This window comes from Trachypithecus francoisi, unplaced genomic scaffold (assembly GCF_009764315.1).
Source record: "Trachypithecus francoisi isolate TF-2019V2 unplaced genomic scaffold, Tfra_2.0 Lachesis_group10, whole genome shotgun sequence".
Classification (NCBI taxonomy): Eukaryota; Metazoa; Chordata; class Mammalia; order Primates; family Cercopithecidae; genus Trachypithecus; species Trachypithecus francoisi.
Genome location: NW_022681455.1, coordinates 130,652,828 through 130,676,567, shown reverse-complemented (window position 1 = coordinate 130,676,567; position 23,740 = coordinate 130,652,828). Strand labels below are relative to the sequence as shown.

The 23,740-nt window shown below is 50.6% G+C and overlaps 1 protein-coding gene and 1 long non-coding RNA gene across 21 annotated transcripts in view; one reads left to right on the top strand and one right to left on the bottom strand.

Moving 5' to 3' along the window:
* Window positions 1–2,083: 2,083 nt before the first annotated feature.
* Window positions 2,084–6,534, bottom strand: LOC117088259. Of its 2 annotated transcripts, XR_004439109.1 has the most exons (3): window positions 6,494–6,534; window positions 5,762–5,885; window positions 2,084–2,382 (listed from the first exon to the last, which is right to left on the bottom strand). It is a non-coding gene; the product is annotated as an uncharacterized LOC117088259 (long non-coding RNA). The 2 variants fall into 2 exon arrangements; XR_004439108.1 differs by lacking the exon at window positions 6,494–6,534 and having other exon boundaries at window positions 5,762–6,123.
* Window positions 6,535–6,672: 138 nt separating this feature from the next.
* Window positions 6,673–23,740, top strand: part of FANCA (FA complementation group A) — a 78,073-nt gene continuing 61,005 nt past the window's right edge. For 5 of the 19 annotated variants that reach the window (XR_004439102.1, XR_004439103.1, XR_004439104.1 and 2 more), the window contains exons 1-8: window positions 6,673–7,235; window positions 7,793–7,902; window positions 9,344–9,437; window positions 13,469–13,611; window positions 13,742–13,837; window positions 16,189–16,262; window positions 19,402–19,514; window positions 21,671–21,753. Coding sequence is in view for 14 of the 19 variants with exons in the window: in XM_033219426.1 (XP_033075317.1) it covers window positions 7,157–7,235; window positions 7,793–7,902; window positions 9,344–9,437; window positions 13,469–13,611; window positions 13,742–13,837; window positions 16,189–16,262; window positions 19,402–19,514; window positions 21,671–21,753 (792 nt within the window). In the remaining 5 variants the exon portion in view is untranslated. Of the gene's footprint in view, window positions 7,236–7,792; window positions 7,903–9,343; window positions 9,438–13,343; window positions 13,388–13,468; window positions 13,612–13,741; window positions 13,838–16,188; window positions 16,263–19,401; window positions 19,515–21,433; window positions 21,510–21,670; window positions 21,754–23,740 lie in introns of those variants that run through there. The other 14 variants (XR_004439101.1, XM_033219422.1, XM_033219416.1 and 11 more) reach the window with 13 other exon arrangements.

Here is a 23,740-nt window from a genome sequence, read left to right as displayed (position 1 = left end):
AAAGGATGTTAGGAATCTCAAGTTCTGCCTTAGAAGAGTGACAGCAGAAAACCTACCATGAGCATCTTATTTACACAGGAGCAGCAGTCTCTACATTCGTGGTAACGAAAGGCCCCGGCCCACACACTGCCAGGTGTGTGAGGATGGGGAATTGTTCTCTGCTGGCGTCTGAGCTGATCCTTGGGCCCACACACAGGGTGGTTTCTCCCTTCACAATGCCTGGCAATAGAGACTTCCATTTGCAACACCCCACTGAGTAGGTCTCACCACTTCTTGCCAGAAGTCAAGTTGGGGGACATTGCTCTCACCATGACTGGCCCACCACCCCAGAGCACTCTTTGGAGCTGCAGACTTACCACTGCCACAGTGCAGCACTGGCCGGGGATGTCTGAGCAGAAGATGGTAATTAACCTAATGGGAAGCTGGCTGGGGCACAAGGGGACCTTCTCTCTTCCTCAAAGGGCCTCACGTGTCCCTTACCGACCACAAGGTTTTAGGATGTAATTTGTGAGCTCAGTCCTCCAGCGGCTGCTGCGTCCTGGCAAGGACCTAGTGCTGACTCACCTGGCTGAACAGTGACTCTCTCTGAACTGGCATCAACCATCCTACCTGAGATCCTTATGGACTTACCAGCAGTACTTACAACACTGAGATTTTACTAAAAAATGTTAAAAGTTGGACGGGCGCGGTGGCTCAAGCCTGTAATCCCAGCACTTTGGGAGGCCGAGACGGGTGGATCACGAGGTCAGGAGATCGAGACCATCCTGGCTAACACGGTGAAACCCCGTCTCTACTAAAAAATACAAAAAAGAAAAAAAACTAGCCAGGCGACGTGGCGGGCGCCTGTAGTCCCAGCTAGTCTGGAGGCTGAGGCAGGAGAATGGCGTGAACCTGGGAGGCGGAGCTTGCAGTGAGCTGAGATCTGGCCACTGCACTCCAGCCTGGGTGATAGCGAGACTCCGTCTAAAAAAAAAAAAAAAAAAAAAAAGTTAAAAGTTAGGACCAGGCACGGTGGCTCATGCCTGTAATCCCAGCACTTTGGGAGGTTGGGTGGCGGCGGGGAGCGGTTCACGAGGTCAGGAGTTCAAGACCAGTCTGGCCAATATGGTGAAACCCCATCTCTACTAGAAAAATACAAAAAAGGCCGGGCGCGGTGGCTCAAGCCTGTAATCCCAGCACTTTGGGAGGCCGAGACGGGCGGATCACGAGGTCAGGAGATCAAGACCATCCTGGCTAACACTGTGAAACCCCGTCTCTACTAAAAAATACAAAAAAACTAGCCGGGCGAGGTGGCGGGCGCCTGTAGTCCCAGCTACTCGGGAGGCTGAGGTAGGAGAATGGCATCAACCCGGGAGGCGGAGCTTGCAGTGAGCTGAGATCCCGCCACTGCACTCCAGCCCGGGCGACAGAGAGAGACTCCGTCTCAAAAAAAAAAAAAAAGAAAAAGAAAAACATCAGAGGGAGCCCTTTGAGGGGCTGTGAATCTTCTCCACACCATGGCGGCGCCATCAGAGGGGCTGTGTGGCTGATGACTGCAGTTGGCCACAGATTAAAAAGCTCTGGGAATTACACCTCGGAGCATCCTTACAGACACAGAGCCTAGAAGATCTCAGCTGTGGGTTCCTGGAGGCTGAGAAGGTAAGTTGGCGCTGGGTCCCCAGGTGTTCTGTGGCTCTAATTACCCAGAGAATTCCAGGGTTCATTTCAGGAGAGGAGTGCGGGGCCCCAGGGTCCAAGGTGGCAGAGCAAAGCCCTAAGTGCCTTGTGACAGAAGTCAGAGCAAGTCAGGCACAAACTCAAGTTCAGGTCAAAGGCCTCCTCCACCATCTAGACGCAGGCAGAGCCACTTTGCCTGTGGCCAGTGGAGTGCAGAGGTTTCTTTGGCCACGCCTTACTCATTCCATTTCAGACTCAAAAACAAGGTCGGCTCCTCCCAAGGGATTCTGCGTCCACTCTCCGGGTGAGTAGCCAGGCCTCCTGCACCCCCGAGGCTCCTGAATACTCTCTTTGTCACGGTCTGTGCGGCCATGCAGGGTCAGAGCTCAGGGGCCCAGAAGGAAAAGCAGACATTTGAGAGCCCTGGTTTTGTGCCTTCAGTTTATTTTAGGGTAACTATACAGGCCGTGGATCCCAAGGGGTGCAAGATTGAGCCGGGCTGGACCTGATCTGAAAGGGAACCCAGGACAGCTGTGAGGGAAGAGTTCTGGCCCGGGGTGCTCCAAGGTTTCTAGGCTGTTGACTAGGCAGACACGGAGGCTGAGCATGGCTGAACCCAGACACTGCGAGGGATTCAGACCATGGGGCGGAATGTGTAGCCATGGGGAGGTCCCAGAGCGCAGAGGAAGCCCTGGACAGCAGGAGGGCTGGGTCAGTGAGCAGGACCTGTGTGGTATGGTGAAGAGACACTCACCCTGCGATTCAGGGTCAGGAGATGAGAGAAATACTCAAGGCCCTGTCTGCTTCCTATTGAGGGCGGTCAGAGTTATTTACACTGTTGAATTTGTTTCTTTTTTGAACAGATAAAGCAAGGTGGTTAAAAATGAATAGGTCCTGGCCGAGCGCGGTGACTCAAACCTGTAATCCCAGCACTTTGGAAGGTTGAGGCGGGTGGATCACCTAAGGTTGGAAGTTCAAGCCAGCCTGACCAACATGGAGAAACTCCATCTCTACTAAAAATACAAAATTAGTCAGGCGTGGTGGCACATGCCTGTAATCCCAGCTACTTGGGAAGCTGAGGCAGGACAGTCAGGAGAGTCTCTTTTTTTGTTTTGTTTTTTGAAACGGAGTCTTGCTCTGTCACCCAGGCTGGAGTGCAGTGGTGCGATCTTGGCTCACTGCAAGCTCTACCTCCCGGGTTCAGTTTACCCCATTCTGAGGCAGGAGAATCTCTTGAATCTGGGAGGTGCAGGTTACGGTGAGCCAAGATCTCGCCATTGCACTCCAGCCTGGGTGACAAGAGTGAAACTGTGTCTCAAAAACAACAACAAAAAAAAAAAAAATGAAAGGGACATGCTGAGATGTGTCACTTAGACACTAGTTCCTGCGTGAACATGAGGTGGACAAGCTCCTCCCCACATTCGACAGCAAACATTGTCTCAGATGGTGAAAGCACCTCCAGTGCCTGCCCAGGGGCCTAAACGTTGTAAAATGACAGAAATAGACTGGGCGTGGCGCCTCACACCTGTTGTCCCAGCACTTTGGGAGGCTGAGGCAAGAGGACCATGAGCCTGGGAGGCAGAGTTTGTAGTGAGATGAGATTGCGCCACTCTAGCCTTGGTGGCAGAGTGAGACCCTGTCTCCAAAAAAAAAAAAAAAAGGCCGGAGGCCGGGCACAGTGGCTCAAGCATGTAATCCCAGCACTTTGGGAGGCTGAGACAGGTAGATCACAAGGTCAGGACATCGAGACCATCCTGGCTAACGCGGTGAAACCCAGTCTCTACTAAAGCACAAAAAAACGGCCGGGCGCGGTGGCTCAAGCCTGTAATCCCAGCACTTTGGGAGGCCGAGACGGGCGGATCACGAGGTCAGGAGATCGAGACCATCCTGGCTAATACGGTGAAACCCCGTCTCTACTAAAAAATACAAAAAACGAGGCGGGCGCCTGTAGTCCCAGCTACTCGGGAGGCTGAGACAGGAGAATGGCGTGAACCCGGGAGGCGGAGCTTGCAGTGAGCTGAGATCTGGCCACTGCACTCCAGCCTGGGTGACAGAGCGAGACTCCATCTCAAAAAAAAAAAAGAAAAAAAAAAAAGCCGGCCACAGTGGCTCACGCCTGTAATCCCAGCACTTTGGGAGGCCAAGGTAGGTGGATCACCTGAGGTCAGGAGTTTGAGACCAGCCTGGCCAACATGGTGAAACTTTGTCTCCACTAAAAATACAAAAATTAGCCAGGCGTGGTGGTAGGCATCTGTAATCCCAGCTACTTTGGAGGCTGAGGTGGGTGAACAGCTTGAACCTGGAAGGCGGTGGTCGCAATGAGCCGAGATCATGCCACTGCAGTCCAGTCTGGGCGACAGAGCGAGACTCTGTCTCGGGGAAAAAAAAAAAAAAAAAAAAAAAGAACGCGGAAGTTCCTTACAACTCATAGGGATAACTCTCTCCACACTGCTGTGTGGCAAAGCAGAGGCAGAACAGGCCATTACAAAAGATGTGCCAGATCAAAGGACAGGTGAACTTTTTTTTTTGGAGATGGAGTTTCGCTCTTGTCGCCCAGGCTGGAGTGCAGTGGTGCAATCTCAGTTCACTGCAAGCTCCTCCTCTCAGGTTAATGCCATTCTCCCACCCCAGCCTCCTGAGCAGCTGGGACTACAGGTGCCCGCAACCATGCCTGGCTAATTTTTTGTATTTTTACTAGAGATGGGGTTTCACCGTGTTAGCCAGGATGGTATCAATCTCCTGAGCTTGTGATCTACCCGCCTTGGCCTCCCAAAGTGCTAGGATTACAGGCGTGAGACACCGCACCCTGCCAAGACAGTTTTGCTCTTGTTGCCCAGGATGGAGTGCAATGGCGCAATCTAGGCTCATCGTAACCTCCGCCTACTGGATTCAAGCGATTCTCCTGCCTCAGCCTCCAGAGTAGCTGGGATTACAGGTATGTACCACCACACTCGGCTAATTTTGTATTTTTAGTAGAGAGGGGATTTCTCCATGTTGGTCAAGCTGGTCTTGAACTCCCGACCTCAGGTGATCTGCTGGCCTCAGCCTCACAAAGTGCTGGGATTACAGGTATGAGCCACCACACCCGGCCAATTTTTGTATTTTTAGTAGAGATGAGATTTCTCCATGTTGGCAAGGCTAGTCTCGAACTCCTGACCTCAGGTGATCCACTGGCCTCAGCCCCCCAAAAGGCTGGGATTACAGGTGTGAGCCACTGTACCAGGTGCCCGTCTTTTTTTTTTTTTTTTTTTGAGATAGGTTATCACTCTGTCATCCAGGCTGGAGTGTAGTGGCACGATCATGGTTCCCTGCAGCCTCAGCCTCCTGGGCTCAAGTGATCCTCTCACCTCAGCCTCCCAAGTAGCTGGGACTACAGGCTTATGTCAGCACACTGGGCTAATTTTTGTATTTTTTGTAGAGACGGGGTCTTGCCCAGGCTGGAATTCTTACCTTTGTTACTGTATTTAACTTATCTTTCTTCTCTGGCCATCTTCATGGTTTTCTCTCTGATTTCCACAGTTTGAACACAGTGCATGTGTGAAGCAGGGGCTCATATTTATCAAGTTTTGTGTGTGCTTTGAGCTCAGGTCTGCATTTTGTTGTCTTTTGTTATTTTGGGAAAATTGTTGGTAATTTTCTCTTCAAACATTTTTTTTCTAATTTGTTCTTTCTTCTTTTTTTGGGAGTCCTATTACATGCATATTATATCATTTGATATTTTCCCAGTTCTTGGATGCCCTTTAAAAAAAAACACACACAAAAAACCTCTTTTCCTCTGTTTTCCAATGTGAGTAATTCCTATTTTTCTCAGCTGTGTTGATGATACTACCGCCCCATCAGAAGCATCACCTGTTACCGCGTTCTTTCTTACAATCTGATGAGTTTCCTCCTCATGGGTATTGTTCACCCTTAATACGACAGACCTCCACATATTAATCATAGTTATTTTAAATTTCCAGCCTGTTTCAATTTCTCGGTCACCTCTGAGTCTAGTTCTGTTAATTGCTTTGTCTTTTTTTTGTTTTTGTTTCTGAGACAGGGTCTTGCTCTGTTGCCCAGGCTGGAGTGCGGCAGCGTGATCTCAGGCTGTTCCCTGAGTACTCACCATGGATTGCGAAGTGTACGAGTAGGGCCGTGCAGGAGTCGTTTTGGGGTTTCATGGACTCTGAATTCTCATTCCTGCTCCATCCTCCGCTCAGTGCCTCGGCTCACAAAGAGCATTTCTGGTGCTGAATGTCATCGAAGCAATCAACACAATAAAGGCGCCTGCCAGGGACCGCGGCCACTGCCGGGGGATGGGGACGGGTCTCCCGAGCCTCTACTTCCCCAGGGCTTTGAGGCACTTTAGCTTCCCCTAGGCACTCGCTTTTTTCTTTTTTTTAGACGCAGTCTGGCTCTGTCGCCCAGGCTGGAGTGCTGTGGCGCGATCTGCGCTCACTGCAAGCTCCGCCACCTGGGTTCACGCCATTCTCCTGCCTCGGCCCCTCGAGTAGCTGGGACTACAGGCGCCCGCCACCACGCCCGGCTAGTTTTTTGTATTTTTAGTAGAGACGGGGTTTCACGGTGTTAGCCAGGATGGTCTCGATCTCCTGACCGCGTGATCCGCCCGCCTCGGCCTCCCGAAGTGCTGGGATTACAGGCGTGAGCCACCGCGCCCGGCCGGCACTCGCTTTTACCAATTCTTATGTTGGGTTTTGTTTCGAGACAGGGTCTCGCTCTGCCGCCCAGGCTGGTTAAAAGAAAACGCTGTCTCTACTAAAAATAACAAAAATCAGCTAGGCGTGGTGTCGCGCACCTGTAATCCCAGCTACTCGGGAGGCTGAGGCAGGAGACTCACTTGAGGATCCGAGATCGCGCCACTGCATTGCAGCCTGGGCGACAGAGGGAGACTCCGTCTCAAAAAAAGGAAAAACAAAAACAAAGAAAAGTGATGCGGTCTCGCTCTGTTGCCCAGGCTGGTCTGGAACTCCTGGGCTTAAGCGACCCTCCAGCCTCGGCCTCCCAAAGCGCTGGGAGCACAGGCGCGGCCACCGCGCGGTCTCCGGCTGCCAAAACGCCGCCCAGGGCAGGGACCGTTCGGCCGCCGGGAGGAGGAACAGCGGCTGCCCCGAGCTCAGAGGCGCGCGCGGCTCCGCGCTCCCCGCGGGGATCTGCGCCTGCCTCGGCTTGGTTGGCCAGGTGGTCTCTTCGGGACCAACCCCAGTCATTCCCGGCAGGAACCACGCCTGAGGCGCCGCGGCCTCCCCGCGCGAAACGCCCTCGCGGACTACACCGCGGCCTCACAGCCGAACACAAGCCCGACCTCACCGCGCGCAGGCGCCTCCACCACAACCAACATGGCCGCCACGCGAGGCCTCGACCTGAGGGGCGTGGCCTCGACCTGAGAGGCGTGGCCTGGCCGCCACCAGCCAACGGGCGCGCGCGCCTGGCCGCAGCCAATAAGAAGGCAGCGCGGGCTCGGGCGCAGGGCGCCGCCGCCAGGGCTGTAGGCGCTGAGTCCATGTCCGACTTGCGGGTTCCGAACTCCGCCTCGGGCCAGGGCCCAGGGGGCCGCCGGAGGTCCTGGGCCGAGCTGCTGGGTAGGCGGGCGCGGCAGGCCGCGGGAGTGGGCGGTGCCGGGCCCGGTTCGGTTTCGCCGGTCGCCCAATCCCTTCCCGCCCGAACCTCAGACGGTCCGATCCCGGGAGGCCGCGCCCGGGGGGTTGTGCGGGGTGGGCGCCAGGCTGGGGCGGCGCGGCTGCCTCGGACCCGGCCCCGACCGGGCCCCTCCTGCGCCTGGGCCGACGCCCCTCCGGCCCTGCCCGCGGGGCGCCCCCTTTTTTCCCGAACGCCGCCTCCGCCGGCCGCCCTGCCAGAGCCGGGCCTGGGGTGGGCGGCGTGGGGCTCCCCTCAGCGCAGAGGCCGCCCCTCGCCAGCCTTCCTGGGCTCCCCTGCCTCGGGTCCTCCGGGACCGTCTTCCGCGGCGTCCGCGCTGGCGCCGTTTCCCTTAGTTTCCCGACACCTGCGCCCTGGGGAGGAGCCGCGGCCCCTCTTGGGAGGGTGTCCCTGGGGTTTCTCCGCGGCGTCCTGCGCGTCGGGCCCGGGACCCCGGGTGTAAACGGGGCTGTGATGGTTTGGAACCGACTTCTCTCCGTAGCGGGAAGGCTCAAGAGGCAGAAATACAATCCTGAAAGGGCACAGAAGTTAAAGGACTCAGCTGTGCGCCTCCTGCGAAGCCACCAGGACCTGAATGCCCTTTTGCTTGAGGTAAGAGGAAGCTGGTGTCCGTCTGCGGGCAGATTTAGGTTCGGGGTTTTTGAGCCCAGCCACTGCTCAGCTTTCCTAAGAAAACACCCGAGGCGGCGGGCGCGGTGGCCTGGCCCGCAGAGGGGAGGGTCGCCTGAGCCCAGGAGTTATGCAACAGGATGAGACCCCGCCTCTTTTATTAAAAACAAAACAACAAAAAAAACAGGCCGGGCGCGGTGGCTCAGGGCTGTAATCCCAGCATTTGGGGAGGCCGAGGCGGGTGTATCATCATAGGTCAGGAGTTCGAGACCAGCCTGGCCAGCATGGTGAAACCCCGTCTCTTCTAAAAATACAAAAAAATTAGCTGGATGTGGTGGCGGGAGCCTGTAATCTCAGCTACTCGGGAAGCTGAGGCAGGAGAATTGGTTGAACCTGGACCCGGGAGGCAGAAATTGCAGGGAGCCGAAATCACGCCACTTGCAATCCAGTCTGGTTTACAGAGCGAAACTGTCTCAAAAAAAAAAATTTTAAAAAGCCCGGTGTGGTGGCTCACACCTGTAATCCCAGCACTTTGGGAGGCCGAAGCGAGTGGATCACTTGAGGTCAGGAGTTCAAGACCAACTTGATCAACATGGTGAAACCTTGTCTCTACTTAAAATACAAAAACTAGCCAGGTGTGGTGGCGGGCACCTGTAATGTGCCCGAGGTTGCAATGAGGGAGATCCCGCCTCTGCACTCCAGCCTGGGGGACTTAGTCTCAAAAAAAAAAAAAAAAAGCCCAGTAGGGAAGCAGTATTTAAACACAGCTTGTGTTTATGCACAGAGCTTGAGTTTTTTTGTTTTTTTTTTTTTTGAGACAGAGTCTCACGCTGTGGCCCAGGCTGGTTCTAAGTGATTCTCCTGCCTCAGCCTCCTGAGTGACTGGGACTACACTACAGGTGCACACCACCATGCCCGGCTAATTTTTGTATTTTTAGTAGAGACAGGGTTTTGTTATGTTGGCCAGGCTGGTCTTGAACTTGACCTCGTGATTGGCCCACCTCAGCCTCCCAAAGTGCTGGGTTTACAGGCGTGAGCCACTGCGCCCAGCCTGGAGCTTGAACTTTTTTTTTTTTTTTTTTTTTTTTTTTTTTTTTTGAGGCGGAGTCTCGCTCTGTCGCCCGGACTGGAGTGCAGTGGCCAGATCTCAGCTCACTGCAAGCTCCGCCTCCCGGGTTTACGCCATTCTCCTGCCTCAGCCTCCCGAGTAGCTGGGACTACAGGCGCCCGCCACCTCGCCCGGCTAGTTTTTTTGTATTTTTAGTAGAGACGGGGTTTCACCGTGTTAGCCAGGATGGTCTCGATCTCCTGACCTCGTGATCCGCCCGTCTCGGCCTCCCAAAGTGCTGGGATTACAGGCTTGAGCCACCGCGCCCGGCCAAGCTTGAACTTTTTAAATGGAGTTCATTGTTTTGGATTCTAGGTAGAAGGTCCACCGTGTAAACAATTGTCTCTCAGCAAATTGATTGACTGTGACAATTCTGAGGCCTATGCTAATAATTCTAGTTCATTTATAGGTAAGTTACGGCTTCATTTTCTCTCTTTTGAATTGCAGAAGAGTTTTTATGTAGTAACCATGGTTTGCTAAATTAAGTAGAAATTTAAATTTCCTCAGATGATGGATTTCCACTTGTGTATGTGGTCACAAATTCTATGTGATGTTTTTGTGACTTGCGCTTGGGTGTCTTATGATGCTGTGTTTAAAAGCAGCGTTTGAGTCAACCTGCGACTCAGAAGCAGTAGTACCCAGAGTGTCCGTTGGAGAAACATGGGATATAGCAGCAACAGGGATTGCCCCTTGCTCATTGAGACCGGTTGTGCTGTGCCCAGGAGAGTAGACGGGAAGGCAATTTTCTAGGTACCTCCTTCTCCCCCCGTTTGAGAGTGGGAGATAGGGAAAGTTCTGGGTCAGCAACATTAAGTTATTTCTGATCCTTCACGTCTTTGTTATGTAATGACTTGTTTCTATTAAAATAACCTACAGTAACAACGCTCCCTTGACCACTGAACACCGAGTGTCATTGGCAAATGATACGGATTTTCACTGTCATAATTATATTTGAATTTCACAAATTACATATTATCATTCCAAGGATCCAAACTCAGCCACACAGATAAACCTTTGATTCATTAATTTTTTTTTTTTTTTTTTTTTTTTGAGACGGAGTCTCGCTCTGTCGCCCGGACTGGAGTGCAGTGGCCTGATCTCAGCTCACTGCAAGCTCTGCCTCCTGGGTTTACGCCATTCTCCTGCCTCAGCCTCCCGAGTAGCTGGGACTACAAGCGCCCGCCACCTCGCCCAGCTAGTTTTTGTATTTTTAGTAGAGACGGGGTTTCACCGTGTTAGCCAGGATGGTCTCGATCTCCTGACCTCGTGATCCGCCCGTCTCGGCCTCCCAAAGTGCTGGGATTACAGGCTTGAGCCACCGCGCCCGGCCCTGATTCATTAATTTTTGAGTTTGTTTTTTTCTGCTAAAGATAGAGCTAGTGCGCGCGCACAGACACACAGAGTAAAAGCCTTGTAGATAAAAACAGACTTTCCCGTGGAGATACATTGGAAACAAACGACTAGAAATTGGCATGGTCGGCCGGACACAGTGGCTCACGCCTATATTCGCAGCACTTCGGGAGGCTGAGGCGTGCAGATCACCTGAGGTCAGGATTTGAGACCAGCCTGACCAACATGGTGAAACCCTGTCTCTACTAAAAATACAAAAATTGGCTGGGCGTGGTGGCGGGCGCCTATAGTCCCAGCTACTCAGGAGGCTGAGGCAGGAGAGTTACTTGAAACTGGGAGACGGAGGTTGCAGTGAGCCAAGACCCCTCCATTGCATACCAGCCTGGGCAACAAGAACAAAACTACGTCTCAAAAAAAAAAAAAAATGGAATTGTCTACTTTTTTCTTTTTTTTAAACATTCTGTTGCCCAGGCTGGAGTGCAATCACAGTTCACTGCAGTCTTGACCTCCTGGGCTCAAGTGATCCTCCCACCCCAACCTCTTGAGTAGCTGGGACTACAGGTGTGCACCATCGTGCCTGGCTAATTTTTTTGTAGAGATAGGGTTTTGGCAGTTGCCCAGACTGGTCTCAAACTCCTGAGCTCAAGCCATCCATTCACCTCAGCCTCCCAAGGTGTTGGGATTGTAGGCCTGAGCCACTGTGCCCGATCTGTCTACTTTTCTACCGATAATTTCACCAACAGTTGATGATTTCTCACACTATAATTTTAAGCTTCTATAACTATTGTAAAGTTTTTTTTTTTTTTTTTGAGCCCAAGTCTTGCTCTGTTGCCCAGGTTGGAGTGTAGTGGCGCGATCTCGGCTCACTTCATCCTCTGCCTCCTGGGTTCAAGCAAGTCTCCTGCCTCAGCCTCCCGAGTAGCTGGGATTACTGGCGCCTGCTGCTGCGCCCAGCTAATTTTTGTATTTTTAGTAGAGACGGGGTTTCACCGTTTTGGCCAGGCTGGTCTCGAACTCCTAACCTCGTGATCCACCCTCCTCGGCCTCCCGTACTGCTGGGATTACAGGCATGAGCCATTGTGCCCGGCCTGTAAATGTTTTAACTTATGTATTGATAATGTGTTTTTAGATCTAGTACATTACAAAAACAGGCACGTACTACAGTCTCCAGTGTTTTTTTTTTTTTTTTTTTTGAGATGGAGTTTTGCTCTCGTTGCCCAGGCTGGAGTGCAGTGGTGTGATCTCGACTCACTGCGACGATTGCCTCCCGAGTTGAAGTGATTCTCGTGCCTCAGGCTCCCAAGTACCTGGGATTACAGGCATGCACCACCATGCCTGGCTAATTTTGTATTTCTGGTAGAGATAGGGTTTCACCATGTTGGTCAGGCTGGTCTCAAACTCCCGACCTCAGGTGATCCACCTGCCTCGGCTTCCCAAAGTGCTTGGATTACAGGCGTGAGCCACCGAGCCTGACCTCCAGTTTTTTTTTTTTTTTTTTTTTTTTGAGACGGAGTCTGCCCCTGTCGCCCAGGCTGCAGTGCAGTGGCGCGATCTTGGCTCACTGCAAATTCTGCCTCCCAGGTTCACACCATTCTCCGCCTCAGCCTCCCGAGTAGCTGGAACTACAGGCATCCACCACTACACCTGGCTAATTTTGTTTTTGTGTTTTTAGTAGAGACGGGGATTCACAGTGTTAGCCAGGATGGTCTCGATCTCCTGACATCGTGATCCGCCTGCCTCGGCGTCCCAAAGTGCTGGGATTGCAGGCGTGAGCCACCGCACCCGGCCCAGTTTTTTTAAGCAGTTAGTTTTGGCTGGGTGCGGTGGCATACACCTGTAATCCCAGCAGTATGGGAGGCCGAGGCGGGCCTGGAGTTGGAGACCGGCCTGGCCAACATAGTGAAACCCCATCTCTACTAAAAATACAAAAAATTAACTGAGCGTAGTGATGCCTGCCTGTAATCCCAGCTGCTTGGGAGGCTGAGGCAGGAGAACTGCTTGAACCTGGGAAGTGGAGGTTGCAGTGAGCCGAGACGGCACCATTGCCCTCCAGCCCGGGTGACAGTGTAAGACGCCATTGCAAAAAAAAAAAAAAAAAAAAACCTGAAAAAAAAATTTTTGGAAGGCAAATAAATTAGAAAATAGCTTATTGGCATTGCCTGCTTCCAGGTTGCTCACCATTTCTCACTGTATTGAACGCAGACGAGTGGCTGCTCAGGAGAATGGTGGCTGCTGCAGGCTGTTAGTGAGGTTGCACTCGGTGGCCTGCGGACTGAGCACAGCTGTGACTGCACCTGCCCACCAGGTACATGTCAGAGCGCTGGGAAACCCCTGCCTGGTTTTGACACAACCGTCAATGTGAGTCAACAGGAGCAGAGTTATCTCTGAATTAATTGGAAAAACAATGTAATTGAAAGAGCCTGCTGGAGTTCTCAATTGATTGTGCTCCTTTGGAAAAAGATGATAAAGTTCTTGGTCAGAATGTATTCTTTACCTTGCTCCTTTTGTGTCGTGGGAAACGTAACAAATACGAATGCGTAACTCTGTGTTCGGGTGTTGCCACCAGTTTTATTGTGCACTGCTTGGGTCATCAAATTCTAATTTTTATCTCACGTTTTTCCCTTTGTATCTATTTTCCCCCTTTAAATGTCATTTTTTGTGTGTGCTGCATCTTAAAATAAGGCATTTTATTTTTTTATTATTTTTTATTTATTTTTTTGAGACGGAGTCTCGCTCTGTTGCTTAGGCTGGAGTGCAGTGGCGCCATCTCAGCTCACTGCAAGCTCCACCTCCCGGGTTCACGCCATTCTTCTACCTCAGCCTCCCGTGTAGCTGGGACTACAGGCACCTGCCACCATGCCAGGCTAATTTTTTGTATTTTTAGTAGAGACGGGTTTTCACCATGTTAGCCAGGATGGTCTTGATCTCCTGAACTCATGATCCGCCTGCCTCGGCCTCCCAAAGTGCTGGGATTACAGGCGTGAGCCACCGCGCCCGGCCAAAAATAAGGTATTTGAAACAGCAAGTCTTTGGTTTTAGATTTTTGTCTCATGTGTTAAGAGAAAGCTGTGGTTTTGTTTTGTGTTTAAGGCTCTGCTTTGCAGGATCAGGCCTCAAGGCTGGGGGTTCCCGTGGGTGTTCTCTCAGCCGGGATGGTTGCCTCGAGTGTGGGACAGGTCTGCACGGCTCCAGCGGACACCAGTCGTCCTGTGCTGCTGACTGTGGAGCAGAGAGTAAGACACCAGCCAGGATGAGGAGACCTGCCCATTGTTACTTTTAAGCTGGTTGGGAAAACAGGAGATTTCTTTAATATTGTTTCAGGTAATCTGTCTGTTTTTTAAAAAATGTAATCTCTCTTTTCAGAAGAAGCTGTCTTCCCTGTTAGAGTTTGCTCAGTATTTACTGGCACACAGTATGTTCTCCCGTCTTTCCTTCTGTCAAGAATTATGGAAAATACAGGTAAATTTGAGATTGCAAATCTAGCTCTCCAGTGTTCCAGGCAATGTTCTGTTGATCAAGATGGAGGCAACAGAATACCTGGGTTTTCTCGGGAATTCTGCCAAGCTTCTCATTAATTACAGAGAGTGGATGAAAAAGAGTTTAGAAATCATCTGTGGATTGGAAAGAAAGTACCTTCAATTACCATTTTTGTCACTATTTTCCTATCATTAGTAATATTTATTAGAATAAAACATATTATAAAACATGTTTAGCCTTCTTGGGTTTATTATTATGAAGAATTTTCCAGGGCAGTATAGTAAACTATTAAAAAAAAAAGTGGGCTGGGCGCGGTGGCTCAAGCCTGTAATCCCAGCACTTTGGGAGGCCGAGACGGGCGGATCACGAGGTCAGGAGATCGAGACCATCCTGGCTAACACGGTGAAACCCCGTCTCTACTAAAAACTACAAAAAACTAGCCGGGCGAGTTGGCGGCGCCTGTAGTCCCAGCTACCTGGGAGGCTGAGGCAGGAGAATGGCGTGAACCCGGGAGGCGGAGCTTGCAGTGAGCTGAGATCCGGCCACTGCACTCCAGCCTGGGTGACAAAGCAAGACTCCATCTCAAAAAATAAAAAAATAAAAAAAGTATATAATTTTTTTGCAGAGACAGGGTCTTGCTATATTGCCCAGGCAGGTCTTAGACTCCTGGCCTCAAGCAGTCCTTCCTCTTGGGCCTCCCAAAGTGCTGGGATTGCAGGGATGAGCCACCATGCCCAGCCTAATGATAAAATATAAAAATGATTCTTACCTGCTCTTTTTTGAAGCATTTTGAACTTAGTAGAATTATAGACTTTTGATGAATGGAAAGAATGCAAAATATTTGGTGGTACTAAACAAAATTAGTAAATACACAGAAAAAATACATTTTTTCCCATTCTTTTTTCTTCTTCTTTTTCTTTTTTTTTTTTTTGAGATGGAGTCTTGCTCTCTTGCCCAGGCTGGAGTGCAGTGGCGCCATCTCGGCTCACTGCAACCTCTGCCTCCTAGGTTCAAGTGATTGTCTTGCCTCAGCCTCCTGAGTACCTGGGACTACAGGCGCCCACCACCACACCCAGCTAATTTTTTGTATTTTTAGTAGAGATGGAGTTTCACTGTGTTAGCCAGGATGTTCTCAATCTCCTGACCTCATGATCTGCCCACCTCAGCCTCCCAAAGTGCTGGGATTACAGGTGTGAGCCACTGCGCCTGGTGGTGGTTTTTTTTTTTTTTTATATTTTTGAGACAGGGTATTGCTCTGCCGCCCAGGCTGGAGTGCAGTGGAGCGATCTTGGCTCAGTGCAACCTCTGCCTCCCAGGTACAAGCGATTGTCCTGCCTCAGCCCCCTGAGTAGCTGGGATTACAGGCACGTGCCACCATGCCCAGTTAATTTTTGTATCTTTAGTAGAGATGAGGTTTCACCATGTTGACCAGGTTCGTCTTCAATTCCTGACCTCAGGTGATCTGCCCATCTCGGCCTCCCAAAGTGCTGGGATTACAGGCGTGACTCACTGTGTCCAGCCTTTCCCATTCTTTTATCCAGCATACATTATAGGGTTCATTAGATTTTTCAGTGATTGCTTTGGTCCCTGCTCTCATTATCATCTAGCTGGGGAAACAAGCCACTAAATCCACAAGAAGTGCAATGATACAGGTGCTCACAGGTTTACGAAAAAGAAGATGGACATGCATATCAGATTGGAGAGTTAGGGAAGCCTTCCTGCACAGACTGTGAGGAGTGTGAGTTAGGGGGATGAGAAGGGGAGGCCACAGGGAGATCAGGGCACTGTGACTGGGACACAGTGTTCAGTGAGTGGCACAGGGTCTGAGCTACATGGAGGGTTATCAAATGGGAGAGGGTTGAGTGAGACAGACAAGGGACACACAGGGCACACTGAAGGCTGACCTTTGTTCTGGCAGCGACGAGGAGCCAGTGAAGGCTTCTGAAGGAGCGATTGTCACGTCAGGTGTTTGTAATACTGTGTTGGCTGCAGTGTGGAGAAAGGGTTGGAAGTAGGCTCCACTGGAGCCCCGGCCGAAGCAGTTGGAAGAGGGAAGTGGAGAAAGGGTTGGAAGTAGGCTACCCTGGAGCCCCAGCTGAAACAGTCGGAAAGGGAAGGAGGAGAAGCATGTGTTGGGCAATGATGTGTGAGTGCCCAAAGGCCAGGGAGTTTGAAAACAAGGACAGTTTCGTAAAAAACGATGTATTTCAGGCTCTAATTTTTGCTTGATGTTAATTTTCAATACGGCATGGTTTTGAAGAACCTAAGCGAGACATTTTGTAGGAAAATGCACGCATTAAGGACTCAAACTACTGTTTTCTTTTTTTTCCCAGAATTCTTTGTTGCTTGAAGTGGTGTGGCATCTTCATGTACAAGGCATCGTGAGCCTGCAAGAGTTGCTGGAAAGGTAGCATACTAACGATGATTCAGTGTTACTGTTTTTGCAATCCGGTCTAGTATAAATTATATTTCATAAGCCCGAAATCAGACAGGTTTCATTTTTGGCTTTGAAATATAATTTATACTAGACTAGATTGCATGGCGTATTTATACTAGACTAGACCTGGAGGAACTGTTGTTTCATTATTTCAAGAGAACATCTGTGCTTTTTTGTGCCTTTTTTTTTTTTTTTTGTCTTTTTTTTGAGACAGAGTGTCACTCTTGTTGCCCAGGCTGGAGTGCAGTGGCACGATCTTGGCTCACTGCAACCTCCGCCTCCTGGTTTCAAGCAATTCTGCCTCAGCCTCCCAAGTCGCTGGGAATACAGGCGCCCACCTCCACACCCAGCTGATTTTTGTTATTATTTATTTTTTTTTTTAGAGACGGAGTCTCGTTCTGTCGCCCAGGCTGGAGTGCAGTGGCACAATGTGGGCTCACTGCAACCTCTGCCTCCCGGGTTCGTGCCATTCTCCTGCCTCAGCCTCCGAAGTAGCTAGGACTACAGGCGTCCGCCACCGCGCCCGGCTAATATTTGTATTTTTTTATTTTTATTTTTTTGAGACGGAGTCTTGTTCTGTCTCCCAGGCTAGAGTACAGTGGCACAATCTCGGCTCACTGCAAGCTCCACCTCTCGGGTTCATGCCATTCTCCTGCCTCAGCCTCTGGAGTAGCTGGGACTAAAGGCGCCTGCCGCCATGCCCGGCTAATTGTTTTGTATTTTTAGCAGAGACAGGATTTCACTGTGTCAGGCAGGATGGTCTCGAGCTCCTAACCTCATGATCCGCCCGCCTCGGCCTCCCAAAGTGCTGGGATTACAGGTGTGAGCCACTGTGCCTAGCCAATGTTGGTATTTTAGTAGAGACAGGGTTTCACTGTGTTAGCCAGGATCTTGATCTCCTGACTTTGTTATCTGCCCGCCTTGGCCTCCCAAAGTGCTGGGATTACAGGCGGGAGCCTGTAATTGTGCCCGGCAATTTTTGTTATTTTTAGTAGAGATGGGGTTTCGCCATGTTAGCCAGGCTGGTCTCAAATTCCTGACCTCAGGTGATCCACCTGCCTTGGCCTCCCAAAGTGCTGGGATTACAGGCGTGAACCACCTCGCTTGGCCTTTTTTTTTGTTTTGAAGTGGAGACCCACTCTGTCGCCAGGCTGGAGTGTACTGATGCGATCTGGGCTCACTGCAACCTCCACCTCCTAGGTTCGAGCAATTCTGCCTCAGCCTCCTGAGTAGCTGGGACTGCAGGTGTGCGCCACCACACTCAGCTAATTTTTGTATTTTTAGTAGAGACAGGGTTTCACCATGTTGGCTAGGATGGTCTTGATCTCTTGACAGTTCTTGGATTACAGGCATGGGCCACCATGCCAACCGGAATAATATTTTTATTTTATTTTTTTGAAATGGAGTTTTGCTCTTGTTACCCGGGCTGGAGTGCAGTGATATGGTCTCGGTTCACTACAACCTACGCCTTCTGGTTTCAAGCGATTCTCCTTCCTCAGTCTCCCGAGTAGCTGGGATTACAGGTTACCCGCCACCACACCCGGCTAATGTTTGTATGTTTAGTAGAGATGGGGTTTCTCCATGTTGGCTAGGCTGGTCTTGAACTCCTGACCTTGGATATGCTCGCCTAGGCCTAGAGCAAAATTTCATCTCAAAAAAAAGAAAAAAGAAAGAAAAACCTGCTGCCTAGGATATATGCATCTAATCGCAGAGCACCAAAATCTATGAAGCAAAAATGGCCAGAATTAAAGGGAGAAATAGACATTTCAACAATAATCATTAGAGATTTCAATACCCCCCTTTCAGTAATGGGTAGAACAAGTCAGATTAAGAATGATACAGGCTGGGCGCGGTGGCTCAGGCCAGGCACGGTGGCTCACGTCTGTGATCCCAGCACTTTGGGAGGCCGAGACGGGCGGATCACGAGGTCAGGAGATCGAGACCATCCTGGCTAACACAGTGAAAACCCGTCTCTACTAAAAAGACAAAAAATTAGCTGGGCGTGGTGCCGGGCGACTGTAGTCCTAGCTACTCAGGAGACTGAGGCAGGAGAATGGCGTGAACCCAGGAGGCGGAGCTTGCAGTGAGCTGAGATCACGCCACTTCACTCCAGCCTGGGAGACAGAGCGAGACTTTGTCTCAAAATAAAAAAAAAAAAAAGATACAGAAGTTGAATGCTACAAACCAGCTGACCTGACTGACTGTGGAACACTCTACTTAGTATCAGAATGCGTATTCATAAGTTGAAATGGAACAGTCCCCAGGATAGAGCATAAGGTTTAGGCCAAGGCCAGTTGTGGTGGCTCACGCCTGTAATCCCAGCACTTTGGGAGGTCAAGGCAGGTGGATCACCTGAGGTCAGGAGTTCAAGACCAGCCTGTCCAACATGGTGAAACCACGTCTCTACTAAAATTACAAAAATTAGCCGGGCATGGTGGCAGGTGCCTGTAATGCCAGCTGTTCAGGAGGCTGAGGCAGGAGAATCGCTTGAATCCAGGAGACGAGGTTGTAGTGAGCTGAGATTGTGCCACTGCACTCCAGCCTGGATGACAAGAGTGAAACTGTCTCAAGAAGAAAAAAAAGTTCAGGCCATAAAACAAACAGGAATACATTTAAAAGGGTTGAAATCATTCAAAATATGTTCTCTAACCACAAATGAATTTAATTAGAATCAGCAACATAAGGGAATTGGGAAAATCCACAATATTTGGAAGTTGAACAACGTAATGGGTCAAAGAAGTCAAAAGGGAAATTAGAAAATGACTTGAGCCTGGGCGCGGCGCCTCACACCGGTCGTCCAGCACTTGGGGAGGGCAAGGTGGGACTCTTGAGCCTGGGAGTGTGAGTCCAGCCTGGGCAAAGTAGTAAGACCTCTAGCTGGGCGTGGTGATCTGCGCCTGTTGTCCCAACTACTCAGGAGGCTGAGATGGAAGGATTGCTTTAGCCTGGGAGGTTGAGGGTGCAGTGACTCTGATTGCACTGCTGCAGTCCAGCCTGGGTGACAGCAAAAAACTGTCTCAAAAAAAGAAATTGAGACATATGGCTCAGCTGAATTCCCTGTTGACGGGACTGAGTTGAGCCGTACGCCTGCCTCTGTGTGTGTCTCCAGCCATCCCAACATGCATGCCGTGGGAGCGTGGCTCTTCAGGAATCTGTGCTGCCTTTGTGAACAGATAGAAACATCCTGCCAGCATGCCGACATCGCCAGGGCCATGCTTTCTGGTGCGTTCATGACAAGACACGGGTTTTTGGGTAAAACTCATTTTGATCTGTGATAATGCCTTTTGCTCTCAAGTGCTCTGGGAGGCAGAACAGCCTCTTTCCCTGTGGCCATGGGGAGGGGCTCCCCGTGGACACGGCTCCCAGTCTTAGCCTGTTGTGGGTTCACATTTAACTTGACTGGTGTGGAAATAGTAAGTTGGCCCATTGGCGTGTGTTGAAGTGTTTCCATGCACCTTTCCCATAGAGTGACCGCAGCTGCTTCTGCCCTCTGAAGCAGCAGACCCCTGCTTTGCCAGTAGTTCCTTTTTTTTGTTTTGAGACAGTCTCCTTCTGCTGCCCAGGCTGGAGTGCAATGGCATGATCTTGGCTCACTGCAATCTCCGCCTCCCAGGTTCAAGTGATTCTCCTGCCTCAGCCTCGTGAATAGCTGGCTGGGACTACAGGCGTGCGGCACCATGCCTGGCTACCTTTTTTTTTTTTTTAATTTTTGTAGAGACGGGGTTTCATTAGGTTGGCCAGGCTGGTCTTGAACTCCTGACCTCGTGATCCACCCGCCTCGGCCCCCCAAAGTGCTGGGATTATAGGCGTGAGCCACCATGCCTGACCTTCCTGAGGAATGATATTACGAGAAAAACTTGGGACTGTAATATACCCCCACAAACTAAGAAGGTGCTGAGAGACCGGAGAATGGCTCGGACCAGTCCAGCTTGACGAGTAGTTGGGTTTGTCAGGACTTACATTCAGTGCACTCCTGGATGGCGGCAGGACAGCTCTAGAGAGCTGCCCCACCACCCATCTCTAAAGTGCATTTAAGCTAAATTTCCGGCTCTTTGCCTGCTGTGTTTGAGTGATGAGACTCTTTTCCTTGGTGAGTTCTCATATCCTCTCTGGGATATTTGGGTTCTCAGGGACACCTGCTGGGACACCCATCCCACTACAAATGATGCCTACTAATAAAAATTAGGCTGGGTGCGGTGGCTCACACCTGTAATCCTAGCACTTTGGGAGGCTGAGGCAGGTAGATCATGAGGTCAGGAGATCGAGACTATCCTGGCTAACACGGTGAAACCCCGTCTCTACTAAAAAATACAAAAATTATCTGGGCGTGGTGGCGGGCGCCTGTAGTCCCAGCTACTTGGGAGGCCGAGGCAGGAGAATGGCGAGAACCCAGGAGGCGGAGCTTGTAGTGAGCTGAGATCGCGCCACTGCACTCCAGCCTGGGCAACACAGCCAGATTCTGTCTCAAAAAAAAAAAAAAAATTTGATGAGAAACTGATCTATACAGGTAGCTTGTGGGTTTTTCCTTTTTCCTAAAGCTTTTTGGTGGCATGAGCGGCTTAGCATTCCTGAGCTACTATGACCTGGTCCCAGATAGGTTAAGTTTAAATCAAAGTTAGAAAATATTTCGGATTTCAGTCCTTTTGATCTTAATTTTTAAAAAGCTGAGAATCCCTTTCCTCGCCCATCACATTCCTGAGAATAGGATGCTTCTGGGTCCCTCTAGTCCTCTAGTCTTGGAGATTGGTGGGCGAGAGAATCCGTGAGACCTTCCTTGGAAACCACTTTTATTTAAGAGAAGAAAATTGGGCTGGGCACGGTGAGTCATGCCAATAATCCCAGCACTTTGGGAGGCCAAGGCGGGTGGATCATGAGGTCAGGAGTTCAAGGCCAACCTGGCCAAGATGGTGAAACCCCGTCTCTACTAACAATACAAAAATTAGCTGGGCGTGGTGGCAGGCACCTGTAATCTCAGCTACTTGGGAGGCTGAGCCAGAGAATTGCTTGAACTCGGGAGGCGGAGGTTGCAGTGAGAGCGATCGCGCCATTGCACTCAAGCCCAGGCGACAGAGGGAGACTCCGTCTCACAAAACAAAAAAGGAAAAAAAACTCTTCCTATAAATTTGTTCCCTTTCAAATAGAACTGCAACAGGAAAGCATCTGGCTCATCTAAGGGTTCTGATTGGGTCTTGTGAATGCTAGTGTGGCTGTGGTCAGGTGAGCAGTAACTTCTGCAGGGTTCCTCTCAGGCTAGGAGCAGCTCACAGGGGTCCTGGTGGGCCCAAGCCGTATGCTCCTCTGAAGTGGATGGTCTGTGCCATTCACAGTTGCTTGGAGACCATGATGTTCATAAATACTTTGGTTTTGTGGTTTTTCAGATTTTGTGCAAATGTTTGTTTTGAGGGGATTTCAGAAAAACTCAGATCTGAGAAGAACCGTGGAGCCTGAAACAATGCCGCAGGTAGGAGGAGAAGTCAAGTGAAGAGTTTGGAGAGTCGGCCTCATGAAAATAGATTGCAGCGGAAGGAGCCGTCCTTATTCCAAGTGTTGAAATGTATCTATGTGTCTCTCTTTTGAAGCATGCGGTTTGCAGTATTTATGGGGTACATGTGATACTCTTATGTGCATGGAGTGTAATGATCAGGTCTTTATACAGAGTATCCGTCACCTCCAGTATGTATCCTTTCTGTGTGTTGTCAACATTTCAAATATTACAGTTATTTTGAAATATACAATCAGTTGTTAACTATTGCCGCCTCACAGTGCTGTGGAACACTAGAACTTCTGTCTGGCTGTATGTTTGTACCCGTTACCCAACCCTCTTCATTCCCCACCACATATACCCTTCTCATCTCTGGAATCTCTCATTCTACTCTGTACCTCCACAAGAGCCACTTTTTAGCTCCCACATATGAGTGATAACATGCAGTACTTGTCCTTCTGTGCCTGGCTTATTTCACTTCACATAATGGCCTTCAGTTCCATTCCTGTTGCTGCAAATGACAGGATTTCACTTTAAAAAGAATAGCCGGCCGGGTGCGGTGGCTCACGCCTGTACTCCCAGCACTTCGGGAGGCTGGGGCGGGCGGATCACAAGGTCCGGAGATCGAGACCATCCTGGCTAACACGGTGAAACCCCCTCTGTACTAAAAAAAAAAAATACAAAAAATTAGCCAGTCGTGGTGGCAGGGACATGTGGCCCCAGCCACTCGGGAGGCTGAGGCAGGAGAATGGCGTGAAACCTGGAGGCGGAGCTTGCAGTGAGCGGAGATTGCGCCACTGTATTCCAACCTGGGTGACAGAGTGAGACTCCGTCTCAAAAAAAAAAAGAATAACTGAGGCTGGGCTCAATGGCTCATGACTGTAATCCAGCACTTTGGGAGGCTGAGACTGGTGGATTCCCTGAGGTCAGGAGTTCAAGACCAGCCTGGTCAACGTGGTGAAACCCTGTCTCTCCTAAAAATACAAAAAAATTAGCCAGGCGTGGTGGCGCATTCCTGTAGTCCCAGCCACAGGTGTGGAGGCAGGAGAATTGCTCAAACCCAGGAGGTGGAGGTTGCAGTGAGCCAAGATTGCGCCCTGCACTCCAGCCGGGTTACAGAGCGAGACTCCATCAAAGCTGACTAGTATTCCATTGTGTGTATATACCACGTTCTCTGTATCCAGTCATCTCTTGTTGGGCACACAAGTTGATTTCATATCTTGGCTATTTTTTTTTTTTTTTTTTTGAGACGGAGTCTCGCTCTGTCGCCCAAGCTGGAGTGCAGTGGCCGGATCTCAGCTCACTGCAAGCTCCGCCTCCCGGGTTCACGCCATTCTCCTACCTCAGCCTCCCGAGTAGCTGGGACTACAGGCGCCCGCCACCTCGCCCGGCTAGTTTTTTGTACTTTTTAGTAGAGACGGGGTTTCACCGTGTTAGCCAGGATGGTCTCGATCTCCTGACCTCGTGATCCGCCCGTCTCGGCCTCCCAAAGTGCTGGGATTACAGGCTTGAGCCACCGCGCCCGGCCCTATCTTGGCTGTTGTTAATAGTGCCACAGTAAATGTAGGAGTGCAGCTGTCTCTTCAGCCGACTGATTTCCTTTCCTTTGGCTGTACGCCCAGTAGTGGGATTGCTGGATCATATGGCAGTTTTTTTTTTTTTTTGGAGACGGAGTCTCTCGCTGTTGCTCAGGCTGCAGTGGTGAGATTTCAGCTCTCTACAACCTCTGCCTCCTAGGTTCAACCGATTCTCCTACCTCAGCCTCCTGAATAGCTGGGATTACAAGCGTGCACCACCATGCTCAGCTAATTTTTGTATTTTTTTTTTAGAGGTGGGGTTTCACCCTGTTGGCCAGGATGGTCTCGATCTCTTGACCTCGTGATCTGCTTGCCTTGGCCTCCCGAAGTGCTGGGATTACAGGTGTGATAACCACGCCAAGCAAAAGTGAAACCCTCTGGGCTGGTAG